This window comes from Phaethon aethereus (assembly GCF_964289735.1).
Source record: "Phaethon aethereus genome assembly, chromosome: 16".
In the NCBI taxonomy this organism is placed as follows: domain Eukaryota; kingdom Metazoa; phylum Chordata; class Aves; order Phaethontiformes; family Phaethontidae; genus Phaethon; species Phaethon aethereus.
Genome location: NC_138592.1, coordinates 5,165,420 through 5,178,827, shown reverse-complemented (window position 1 = coordinate 5,178,827; position 13,408 = coordinate 5,165,420). Strand labels below are relative to the sequence as shown.

At 39.8% G+C, this 13,408-nt stretch overlaps 1 protein-coding gene across 1 annotated transcript in view; it reads left to right on the top strand.

Annotated features, from left to right (window-relative positions):
• Nucleotides 1-280: 280 nt before the first annotated feature.
• Nucleotides 281-13,408, top strand: part of PHACTR3 (phosphatase and actin regulator 3) — a 110,922-nt gene continuing 97,794 nt past the window's right edge. The window contains exon 1 of the mRNA XM_082007317.1: nt 281-568. Coding sequence (XP_081863443.1) covers nt 460-568 — 109 coding nt within the window. The 5' untranslated portion in view covers nt 281-459. The remainder of the gene's footprint in view (nt 569-13,408) is intronic.

The window sequence follows — 13,408 nt, the reverse complement described above, 5'->3', positions numbered from 1 at the left end:
TTGTGCAGTGCAGGTGCAGCGCCCGCCCCCCGCCGTGACGTCACACGGCCGCTCGCGGGGCACCATGGGAGAATCCCGATGCTTTCCGACGGATGCGCTCAGCAGCGCGGCGGCTTGAGGCGACTCCGGGAGCGACGCTCGGGGGGGCGTCCAGGAGGGGGCGTCCCGGGAGGGGGCGGCGGGGGGCCGGGCCGGCGGCCTGCGCCCCGGCTCTTCCCCACCCCGCCAGGCAGTATGGCCCACCCCCCTGAGGCGCCCGAAGCTGTCCCCTGAGCGCCCGGTGCCGGCGGAGCGCCCGCCGCAGCCTGCCCACGGCGCCGCGAAGATGCTGCCGCGGCTGGTCCTGCCCGGCTGACGCCCAGCCGCCGCCGCACCCCCGTCCCCATTGTCCCCCGGCCGCCTCCGGCTCCATGAGCGCCTCCTCCTCCCCCCGCCCCTGAGCTTCCCGCCCTCCACCTCATGGCTGCATCGGAAGAAGGGACCGGCTGCTTTCTCCCGCGAGGCCGGTCGCAGAGTGACCCCAGCATCCTCACCGACCCCGCGGGCCCCGGCGCCGGGGAGCACCCAGGTAACGGCCCCGCTCTCCCCGGCAGCGCCCGGGCGGGCGGGGGTGCGCCGGGACCATCCGCCGGTCGGTAGCACGCCCGCCCGCCGCGGCCGGGCAGGGAGCCGGCAGCGTATTTGCTGCCGTAAGAGCCGAAATGCTGCAGCGGCTGAGCTCCGGGCAGGATGGCAGCGCAGCCCTTCCCGCGTTCCTCCGCGCAGTGAGGGTGCGGGGGGCGCGGGGTTCCCGGCCCCCGCCCCGGGCTCCGGCAGAGCTGCTGTCACTTTCGTGGGGTGGGGGGAATGAGGTCTAATAAAGCGGGCTGTTTGCATGGGGTCACCATGGAGACAAGGGGAAGCAGAGTCGTAATTAAACGCTTTCTCCCCACGAGAAGGTAATTTTCACTTCACGGGGAGAAGCGTAATCTTCTTAGGAAGTGTAGCACAGAGGGTGGTGGTGGGGGGACACAGCCGACGCGCGAGTATATAAATAGAGTATTGTGATTAGGTTTTTTTTCCTTTAACAATGGCTAATGATGTTTTCAGCCCAAGTTCACTTTGAGGAATAATTCTAAATGCCTGTTGGTGGTGACTCAGTAATTTCAGATTGTCAGAATCTAAGCAGTGATGAAACCTTCAGAAAAAAAAAAAGAAACGAATAACCACATCACTCTGATGTGTTGTGATTGCACGGAAAGGCACAACAAGCTGGAAGCAAGGGCTAAGAGGCAGTTTACTCTCAGCTTGTCTGAATGGATGGTCATAAAAGAACTGGAGGGTTTCTTTATGAGAAAAGGATTAAACAAAACAGTGTAAGACAATGAATGGGGTGTTGATCATCACTGCCCATTACACTGAATTCTAAACTTAGAAATGGGTTTGGGCTTTGGGTCAGGTACTACCAGGCTGGAAGAGACAGTCCCTGAATGCAATTTTGGATCTAACTTGAGTTCTGGCCTTTTTCAGATTGTTGAGTAAATAAAATATTCCAAGCTCTTTTTGTACACCTGCTATACTGCTTCCTTCTAAGCCAATGAAGATATTAATATTTGTAACTATTTTAAGTTACTCTATTTATTTGTCTTATCAAGCAATTCTGAGCACCTTGCTCTGGAGTGAAATACGAATTAAATTAAGGCAAACACTAGATGATTTATCTCTGATGCCCAACTGTTCCGATACCCTAAGTGAAGGGAACAAAGGACTCTTCTAAGATGAACTGCTCGACTCACTCCCAAAGGGGCAATCCTGACTGCAAGAGGAATGTATGTTTCTGCCATTTGATTTCTGGAAGCAGAACTGGCTAATGAAAGGAAGGCATACGCAATCTTAGTTTTAATTCCTCTATATTATTTTCTGCTCATTAATTATTTTGACCTTTGTGAAATATGCAACAAAGAATGTACACAACATGTCTGACATACAGACAAAGATATAAACATTATTATGCTCGTCATAAGGAGAAAGAACTATCAATACTAAGTAGCATTTTTTTTTCTCTAATACAGACTTCATCAGATAAGACAGTGTCCCATTGCATGGCAGAAGCTATACTAATATGCAAGAAAATATGTCTTTTATGGTATTGTGATATATGTACAATATGTGGAGAGAAACAAAAGGTGATAAATACATATGTTTTTTGTCCAGGTAGGTATAAATAGTTAGTAGTAGAGTTAGCATGTTTGGTAAGCTTTTCAGGTTTTAAATTTGTTTATCAAATAGTATTGAGCATCTGCATGCTTCAAAATTATAATAAAATTAACATAAATGACATAATTTAAATAACATACCCTACACTGTTGTAAATAATCACTTACTATGAGCCATTTCATACAATCAGCTACTCAGAAAACAGAAATACAATTTATACGATTGTAAGAATTATGTATGCTAGGTGGGATAATTGTTATTTATCATATTTAATTATTCTGGAAAATGATGTTATCATTCATTATAATACCAACATAAGCATCTATGGAATCATAGCCCCCTGAGTCAAAGGAAAGTCTTAGGTGCGCTAAGTGATGCATACAAAGTTTGTGTTTACATCCCCACCCTGCTTGCAGACAAACCATTTAGAGAAGTAAGTTTGAATGTGTAGGATTCCTTGTTAATTTAAAAACTAAATTAATTTTCATGAACATTTAAGTCATGCATTTAAATTACACAGACAAATAAGCCAATAACAAAATATGGTTATAACTGAAGGATGACTACAAAAAGATTCCTTTTATATGGCATCTGAATGATACTATATCCTACTGGAGATGCACTCCTGTTTTGCAACATTTTCTTGAATGCATGATGTGGTCGAGGATTATTCTGCACCAATTCATTTGGCTATGCCTACTGTAGGAAAGTATATCAAGGTAGAAAATGTGGTAATAGATGAAGTCAGCCTATATTCTAAAGATTTTTCTGGTGTTCATGTGGGTTTCTTTAAAGACATGATTTATATTCCTTTTCTTGACCTGTATAATTACAGTAATTTTTTTTAGCCCAGCTTTATACAGGAAATTTCAGTGACATAGCTGAGAATGGAGAGGTCGCAGCATATAGCTTTTCAGGTATTTACCTAAGAAAATTCTCTGATGCAATGCCCTTTCTTAAAACACCAGCTTAAGAGTAAAATTGACTGTACACAGCATGGTTACAAGACTTGCTGACTGTCTTGCACAAGTTCGGAGTCTTTTATCACTGAACCATATAATCTCTTTTTAGCTGATACTGAATAAACATCAGATGCAAAGAACTTGGGATGAACAGACTGCGGATGGCAAGTGTTTAGTTCACTTCCTATTGCGTTAATTTGGAATTTTTTAAATGAACTATTGCTTGAGGTCAAATCTCAAAGGGAGTTTCCCATGTGAGAACAAAGCTGAAGTTTGTTTTTTGGTGGAGTTTTTTGTTTGTTTGTGGTTTGGTTTTGTTTTGTTTTTAAAGAGGACTCCCTCTTCTTCCAGTAAGAGCAGGGAATAACTAACTGGCTGGTTCAAATAGCCTTAGACGTTGATTTTTGTGAAGCTCTGGGCACTCACAGTCTTGACTGATGCCAGCAGAAGCTGCAATTACTCCAAGCCTTGAACAATCAGGGCTTCACGATAAAGCTTCTTATCTAGTGTGCTTTTCTTCACAAAGCATTCACTGTAGAAATGAAAAGCTATTTTATAACCTTGATTTACTAGAACAAATGTAATCTTTAGACTACAGTGAATTTTTTCCCATGTAAAAAGCTTAAAAAATTAACACATGCCACTATGATCTTACTAAATGTTCCTGCAGTAAATAAGATAAATAAGGTGTTCAGTAAACTAGACTAGAGGCAGTTAATAGCTATTTATTCTAAAACAGAGATGCAAATTCACTGATTTAGATCCTTCACATGCAACTTTAATGAAACAGCAGCTCCTCACAGTGATCAATTAAGACATCACAGTCATGGTCAGAGAAGAAAATATGGACTTCAGTTATCTGTGCAGGCTCAACTGACAAATAGATAATTTCCTCCAGCATTTACATGGTGCATATAGTTCCTATTGGTTGTGTAGAGAATATTGGAAATAGTATAAGAAAGATAAAAAGGAATGAATGTTTCTTTTTTTTAATTGAATCAGTTATTTTCTCATTTAAGACAAAATAATGCATTTCAGTCTGTGATTTAAGTGAACTGCTTTAGGGCCACTGAGCAATATTTTATGAGAATTGGTATAGTACAGTGAACACTGGACTTCATATTTAGGTCTTTATTTAAGCACGCTGTCACACTGAGTGAGCAAGCCTTAAAAGGAGTATGTTCTGAATTTGAGAAACACACATCAAAATACTTATGTCTTGCTTAACTATAGACTGTCTCTAGACTGTGCTGCTGTTAAGAAAGTGAATTTTATTTTTCTTATCGTGCCATGGCTTAATGCCAGATTCACAGGAGAAGAATCACAATTAACACAACTTTCATTTGGAAATCTTCATAGGAAAGAGTTCGAAAACCAGTAGCATCCCTCCCTGCTGCCATTAAGATGGCTGTTCAAAGTACATTTATTTTCACTGAATTTGTGAGAAGCCAGAATATCCAGTTGTATGAGATTTTGTATATAAAGACACAACTTTGATTGTAGATCTGGGGTTAGCTCTGAGCTGAAAAAACTACTCTAGAAAATATCACATCCTGCCATAACATCAAGGGGAATTTTTTGAGGCAGGTAAGAAAGTTTAAAAAATACAAAATACTAGTTAAATTCTAAATAAAAAAAATTTAAAAGGTGATGGAAAATTATTTAGATGGCAAAAGACTGCAATCACTTAAGAAAACATAATGCAAAGAGGGATTTCATTAGTTCCAGAGATCATAGTTTTTTACCTTCCCCTTTCTCTTCTCCCTCCTCCATCTTTCCAGGTAAGGATCAAGAGAGAAAGGAGAGTCTAAAGAGGGCAGGGATATGAAATTCAGAACAGATTTCAATATCACCATCTATTTGAGAGACAGTTGCAGGAAGCCAAAATATTGCTCTCATTATATCCTGCCAGCAGTCACGGGGCATAGAAAAGACTGACAATCTCATTTGATTTGTAGTCATAAAAGATAGGCTCCACAGACTGAAGAAGAGCACACCATGTCAAAACTCTGTATTATTTGAGGAGATACAGACAACCATGTGTGAAAATGTCACGCCCCCCCTTAATTTTCAGATAATCCATTTAAATTTATGTAAGTATACATTGGTGCCATCATGTTTTGCTCTCTATGCTGCTACTTTTCCTGCCTGGCACCATGCAATTAAAGAGTACTTTTTCAGGATTGGCACTACTGAGTTCTTCAGTGGACCTTGCCAGGGGTCCACCATGTCTTCCTTGTCCAACAGTGTAGGATCTGTACCAAGGCAAGGAGCTGTTGTGGTGCAAGCAGTAGGGTTAGATGTTGTTAACAGCTGTATTGGCATTCTTGTTGGAGAAGACCGATGAAGGGGGCTTCTCAGCCTCTGCACGCTTTGGCTGTGCTATGCTTCAAGATCTGACAAGTTAAAGCTACTTCAGAATAGTTGTTCCAGAGGTGTACAACTGTGTTGCTGCCAAACAGTTCTATTGATACCATGTGTAGTAAGTAGCACTGTTCACTGAATTAAGGAGAGAACAACTGCATAAAACTTAAAGCTTCATCACCATTGGTAGTTATTGTAATTCAAAAGTTTTTTAGCGGGAAACATTCTTGTAAGCTTCTATGATGCTAAGAAGAAAATTCAAGTCTTATGTTCCTTTTGCATTCTCTCTGGGCTGATGGATGACCTGTAACCCAGCAGAGCCTCACAGGCAATATAAGGACATCAGCCATCTAAGTAACACCTAGGGAAAGTCATAATGCAATAAAACACCAATAGGAACACTCTATATGAAGGCTTTTTTTTTTTTTTCCCTTCTTTTTTAAAGCTGTAACCTAGCCTGAGTAGACTGTGCCACTCCCTTCATATGCCTATCATTGATTTCTCATAGCTTTTTAGGGCTGATTTATGCTGCTGAAGATTTTAATTAATACTTGTTGCTGACATATTTGTCCGTTCAACAAGCTTGCTTAGTTTGAGTCTTGTGCATAGTCTTAGGGGTCTTGTTGGCAATGGGAAAGCTATGCTTTTCCCCCTTAGCCAGGAGGACACTACACTGGTAAACTGCATGATGTTGGAAGCTACTGGTAGTGGAGGTTTGAAAACTCAAAAGCGTATTAAAAGTAAAGTATAGTAGGTTTGGTCTGCAGATGCTTGTAAGGAACAAAGGGAAGACAAAGAGCAAGAGAGGTATTGGAGTGCAGAGAGATTGGTGCCAGCTTTCTGAATCTGGTCTAGTAATTTTTGCTGCAAGTCTATTTTTTCCAGGCCCATAATTCAGAAAACCTTGTAACTGTGTGCTTAACTTAAAACATGTGCTTAAGACTCAAGGAAATTGATAGCGGAGTGAGCACCAGGACAGAAAAAGTTCCTGTTGGTGCCCTGCCTGTCAGTTGGCTGGTGCTCTCATCCTTTTGCAGTCATCACTGCAGCTTAAATCGGGCACTTGTAAGCTTATCTGTGATGTCTTTAGTTGTTGCTTAATTTTTCAAATTTGATACTAATAATTGATCCAGGCCACCTATTAAATGCGGTTTTTCCACCTGAAAGATTCTGGTTTCCATTTCATTTTCCCGTATCAAGAAGTCTGTTCTGTTAGCAGACTTTGTTTGCCCTGCATCATAGTTCTTCTGAAACAAGAAGTATACCAGGTCTCCTATCTGCTTTCCCAGCACTACCAATTTATGAACAAAATTAAATAAGCTAGTCAGTGCTTTTGCTCCAGTTTATGACTTAACCCTGTTTTTCATACATGTGAAGCTTTGTGATATTTCAAATTCTCTCAGTCAAAGTCAGAATGTTTCTGTTCTAATCCACCCAAAAGGTTCCCAGCAGAAACTTACTGTTCCACGTATATTTAGTTCCTTGTGTGATACCATGGGGAGTATATGCAAGAATACTCAGTAGGGACTAGAAACATGCAGGATATTAATTTACATTCCAACTTAATATCCCATTTCCTTTTACACTGAAATCCAAATTTTAGCCCTATAAGACTCCTCAAAATATTTGTTATTTGTGGGAATGTACATTTAGTGTTTTTTATCACATAGCACCAGAAAAATCATCACCGTATTGCCAAGTACTGCAATGCTAGTTATCCTCTAACGAATGGGCCATTGTGCTTTTGGGAAGGTCTTTCTTTCTCATCAAATCCCCAATCCCTGGTCTGGTCTAACTAGACCCCAAGCCCTTGTGATGCAGAGAAACTCCACTGGAAGTACAGAACTCCCTTTTTTCCTCTGTCCTGCAGTAGAGAATCTCTTCCTACCCCAGCAGCCCTCCTCCCTGGTGCATGACTCCCCTCATGTGAGCTCTTCTCCAGCATCCTCCAGGAGGGGAGAGTAATCTCCCCGTTTCTGGGGAGGAGAATGGCCACAGTGCACTTGGGCAAGCTGCACAAGTGGGATTTACTAGATGTAGATTCTATTACTCTGAATGTGTAATTTTGGTACTGCACATACTTAGATTTTAGATTTGATAGATTTAGACAATGGTGTGGTATCGTTATGTTGCATATTACTCAACAAGATGCACACAACACAAATCGCTTTATGCTGGTTGCCTGGATATTTTACTTACTGAAACTAACTACTTAGTTTATATTTGGGGATTCACGAGAAAGCTTGGTGATGTTATGTTTTAATGTTACTTTTGCAGCAGTTAAATGAGATCAGTTAATAAGTATGCTATTCATGTTGAGGGTTGTTTTTAGGCTTTTCCAAGGTTTGACTGTTCCCAGTGTTTGGAGACTTCTATTTAGCCAAATATTAGAGTTCTGTAAATGAAATAGAGACCTTTAATGGGGGAAAAAAAGTGTTTTACAGTTCTCTTTTCTCCTAAAACCCAAGTTGGCAGGTAGTTTGAATGTTGCTGAAAAGATACCTAACCCATTTAAACCTCTTTATCCAAGAACTGGAAATGGTGATTGTACGCCATCATAACCTAGCCTGGATTTATGAGAGTGAGGTCATCGTATGGGAAATACCTGGTGTTCTTTTATGAACTTTCTTTGCATCTATAATTACTTCTGCATCCTTGAGTAATAACTGAGGGTCCTGTTTTCCTTCTAGCTTTACAAGCATTTTCTTCTGAGCAGAAAGGTTGGACAGAATCTCCCTTTGAAGTGCAGAAGCCTAAGGGACCATCACGTGGTGCAAATGTGCACTCTGCTCCCACATTAGAGAGACCCAATGCACTGCTATTCTGATAGTCCAGCTCCTGCTTGGTTCTATTATTCTCAGTGCTACTAGCAAAACCCTTGGGACACATAAAGGATCGGGTCTAAACTTGAATATCAGAGTTAGAGTAGGTAGTCTATCACATGTCAGTGAGAATCTTTTTCACTGGTTATCTGATCTAACAGCTTCTATTATCTCATGTTGAAACAGAATTAATTTATTAGTTCTAGAATGTCTTAAATATTATATCTCCCCTAGTTCCTGGGAATCCTCTCTCATGAACCATAAAGAACGTAGTTACGTGCACACAAGTTCTTTCTTCACACTTAATGTTTGTTGCAGCAACTATACTCTGGCATTGAAAGCAGCAGGGATGACACTACACACTGTGCAAACCATGCAGGATTTTAAAAAAAAAATATTGATATCTAAATAATGAATTTGCATCTTATTTAAGAACTTTTTAGGTCTTAATCATGAAAGCAAGCTGTATGAGTGAAAAAGGGCTTTTTCAGAGTTGCAGTATATCAGACATCACACAGAGAAGTATTACAGGCCTCTTGTATACTTTCTAGTACACAACATAGAGCATTGCTCTTTCCCTCCTTAACCCTTCAGATGTTTTGTAATCTTCAGATTACAAAAAAGATTCAGGCTCAGATTCTCCAAACACAGATGTCTAGTCTGAGAAATGCCTATGGGCTATATCTGAAGTAATGCATGTTTGTGCCAGTTACTGTGCGGCATATAAAGAGAAACTGTTCCCACTTTAAGTAGCTTGCAATCTAATTTGAAGAAGACAGAAAACTGTGAAAAACCCCAAGTGTTTCTTATATTTTACATATGGGGAACTAAGCTGTAATTAATTGCCTTCTCTGAGTTTCTGTAGGAAGCCAGTGGCACCACTGGAAGTTGTCTCTGGATTTTGTAAAGGCTCAGTCCCATATCTTAACCACAAAAATCACACAGAGCAGTATTACTGTTGTGATAAATGCTGCTGATGTATCTAGGTGTTTCAGAGCCTACTAGTCAACTCATAGAAAAAATTGGAAGGGAGAAGAAAAAATATTTTGTATAGAGAAGGAAATCTGTTCTCATTGCAAGGTTGGAGAACTTTGATTTTTTAATTTATTTTTTAAAATGTAGCTGCAGTTTCTTGTTCTATGTCTTTTGCTGTTTCATATTACTAATAATGGAGAAAAGAGTTTAGGCAAGTACATCTTGGAGATTTGGTGAATTAAAAATACTGAAGAGAAAGAAAAAAATACTGAAACTCTGCTCTTTGCCTAACGTTACACTGGGACAGTTTATTTCAAATCACAGGCAGGTCTGGTTGCTCCCTTGGAGATGACAAGAGTTTTTATTTGTTAAAAGTCTTTAGTGATTCAGTCTTTGTGCTGAATATTGTTTCACCTAATAGGAAAAAAAACCGGGAGCCATGGGCTTTTTGATGGAAGATGGATAAGAATTTCTAATCCCTTTTAGTATTTCTCCTTCCTCTTTGCAATTACTTTACCTTCTAATGACCTTTTTTGATATGAAGTAGAGGTAGTTGTGAACTTGACAGAGAAAAGTTAAATAAGAAAATATGTATTTGTTCACACCTTCCCACCCAGCTTTAGGCAGGTGTATGTACACCAGTTTCAGTTAGGACAGAATTTAAAGGAAAAAAAAAAAGAAAAAGGACATCAGTCATTAGGCAGAATGGGCACTTGAACAGAATGGAAATGGTTCAGTCAATCAGCTAGTCTATGGAGTACTGTCTTAACTTTCTCTCTTTAAAGTTACAGGCTTTGTTTTAAAACAAAAGTAAACTCTAAATTTGATTGCATGCATTAAGTACAAGTACTCAGACTTAATTTGCACACATAATTTGTACACAATTAGTTGCTTCTCTGTGCAAACAAGATAAACTCATATGTCTGTCAGATAATAAAACTTCACACTTCAGCTATGAATGAAGATGGTTTAAGATTAGTCAGTCAATTAATGTTTGCAGCACATTTTGTAATGAGTTACATAATGCTTGGAGTCATGTTTGTCTGGAAACTTAATTGCTTATTTTAGTGAGTAGTTAAGTAACAGTATTAATCTTTCACAATCCTTAGTTTTGGAACTCTTTTTTAAGACTGCCCAATTCATGCTGTAATGATCAGGCTACACCATTTATTTATTTATAACATTATGGCAAATTTGTGGCTTTGTATTTTTAAAATTTAATACGTAAAATTAATTACCTTGGCTTCTCTAAGCAAGTCAGATCTATAAATACCAAAGAGTAAGTAAATCTAATAAAGATACCTTCATTTTGCTTCTAAATATGTTTGTATGCCAATACAATAGGTTCTTTGTGCTCATTAAATCCCATGCTTTTGTTTGAAATTCAAGTTGATTTATGGTCTAATGTATACAAAATTTATACATGCCCTAGAGAGTACATCGTATAACCACTTGACGCAGGTCAATAGTTTCATGCTCGAGTCTGCATAAATATTTCAGTAAGATGATCTTAATCAAAGGGTATCTTATCTTGCTCTCTGTAGTACAGTAATATCCTGTAATCACACATGGTTCACGCATGCGGACCTGTGATTATAACTAAAGGCATGTCCTTATGCATAAAGCAATTCATGATTGTTGCATATAATGAAGAGACAGTTCATGTGTTAACTTCCTTATTCTAATTTATTTTTTTTAACATCCTCAAACTGTTCTGTTGCTGCATAATCAGCAACTTGACATAGATCACTGCATTACATCAGAGCAGTGAAGCCTTCAACCTTTCCCGAGGGCTGCTACATCCCTCGGGCCATGCAGTCTTCTTTATGCCTTGTATTGATCTGTTGTGAACGTTTGTGTCATTTCATTCAGTTGCTCACGTAAGTCTGCATCTTTTTTTTTAACCTTATAAGAACATAAGAAACGCTCTATAGGGTCACAACTGTGGTCTATCCAGTCTAGGACAGTGTTCTTGACAGTGGCAATAGAAGATGCAATTTTGGGAGAGCATACTTTCCTAGCCTTGAACCTTGAGACAGGCTGGAAGCAAAGCAAAGGGTGGCTGAATGAACACGCGTGAACACCAAATGAAATATTCAGGGTCAATCTTCTGTGTCTGACTTCAAATAACATACACAAGTGTTGATGCTTTGGGCAAGTTTGCTCAGCATCTAGAACCAGCCCTGCTTTCTTGGGGGAACTCAGACAAAACATTAATAGAGATCAGTCTCCAAGAAGAGTTTCTTGGCTCCTGCAAGTACTTTTTAACTCTCTCATCATGAATTATACGACTCAGTGTGGAATATTTAGATAGAGCAAACATTCTGAACAGACAGGTTAGCTACTATTCTGCAGAAGAATTATACACTCTTCCCTATTTCCAGGTCTTGCGGTGTAAGAGATGTGATGAGATTGCTTTGCAAGAAGTAACTGTCTGTCAGAATACCTCAGCCTCCAGAGTTACAATGCTTTCAGTTACGTATGATGGGCAGAATTGGGGAAGATGGCAGCAAGTTTAGGACTGGAGCCTGGAAAGTTACCCACACCGTACTTAGTGTCACAGCATTATTTCATCTGGACTTGAGAACTGTGGTAAGGGAACAGAGAAAGGAAACAGTTAAGAGAAAGATTTCTTCTCAACCAGCACACGTGCTGGTCAGCTATATAGTGGCCACTGCTGAACATCCACTTGAGGGATAACTGAATTACTGTAAGCATTGCAATGACACGTCCCCTGCATTTTGAATGAGCACGGCAGAGTGAGACGGGTGGATGGAGAACCTTAAATCTTGACCACCCTGAACTGTTTCAGCAGCAGAGAGAAAATGACAGTACAAGTGAAAACCACATTCGCTCAACAGTGTGCCAGACACCTCTAATGATGGCTCAGAGCAAGGGGGGATTTCACATCTACTGCAGAAAAGGGGAGAAAAGTTGTACAGACTTTCACTGGTGGGCCTTGGAAATCACAGTTGGTGATATTGTTTGACAAATTCAGTTCTGTATGCTTGCCTTCTCTCCAGCTGCCTAAATCCTCAGCCCCTTCTGGGTTGCTCACAATGCATGATAGTGTATGTAACCCTGACTTAATTGGGTTTCTCTGAAGTTTATGCTTTGCAGATGGGACCTCTATAATTTTGTAAGCTCTGCATTTATGATAGAAGAAAAAATTTGATATTTTTTTTTTTTTTTAATTATAGCAGCTATGCAGACTGGGTAGCAGCTTTCTGGGATTGTAGAGGTTTCAAGGAGAAAAGCATCCTATTTTCAGATAAAGCTTAACTTCAGTTCAGCTTAACTTCAGCTAAAACGTTTACTTCCATAACAGTTGCTCATTTGATTTTGCTCTATGCTATAATGCCTAGAAGCAGAGAGTAAGTACCCATATCAGAATACTAACTATGCAGAGAAAGCTCTAGAAAAAAGAAAATGGAGCCTAGTTTTTCACTCGTACAAATTCTCCGCTTGCTCATCATGAATTTTAAATGCCTAGTTTCTTGTTTAACTCAAGAAAATTAATGGAAAATTCAGAACTGAGATAAACTATGTATATCACTTCACATCTCACATATGAGATACTTAACTCTAGAGAACCTAGCAACCTGTAACACTTCTTCCTGCAAGTGAGGAACATAAATGAACTTACTGTCATCTGAGAATCCCCTACATTTAAGAACATAACAGAGGTTGTGAAGAACATACTATTTTACTGTAAGCTTCTGATACTAATTCAAATTGAATGGTGTCATACAAAAAAATTACATCCTCACTAAAACCATGACTTTGCTAGATCTGTAATAGGAGCAAATATCAGCCATTGCCTGAGGCTGGTTTACTTGAAACCTCGCAATAGTGGTTAACTTAACAGATGACATGATCAGAGGCATATTTTCTTAAGGCAAACATAGGGTATGTGAACAACAGCTGTCAAGATAGATAGCAAATAGACTTCTTAGTGTTATGGTGTACATTTGCTGCTGTAATTCAACCAGAAGAATAAACTGAAAGGAAGCCAAGTAAAAGAGGTCATTTTAACAAGTAAATGTACAAAGAACTGTCCTTCAAAAATCCAGAATATTGCGCGTGAAT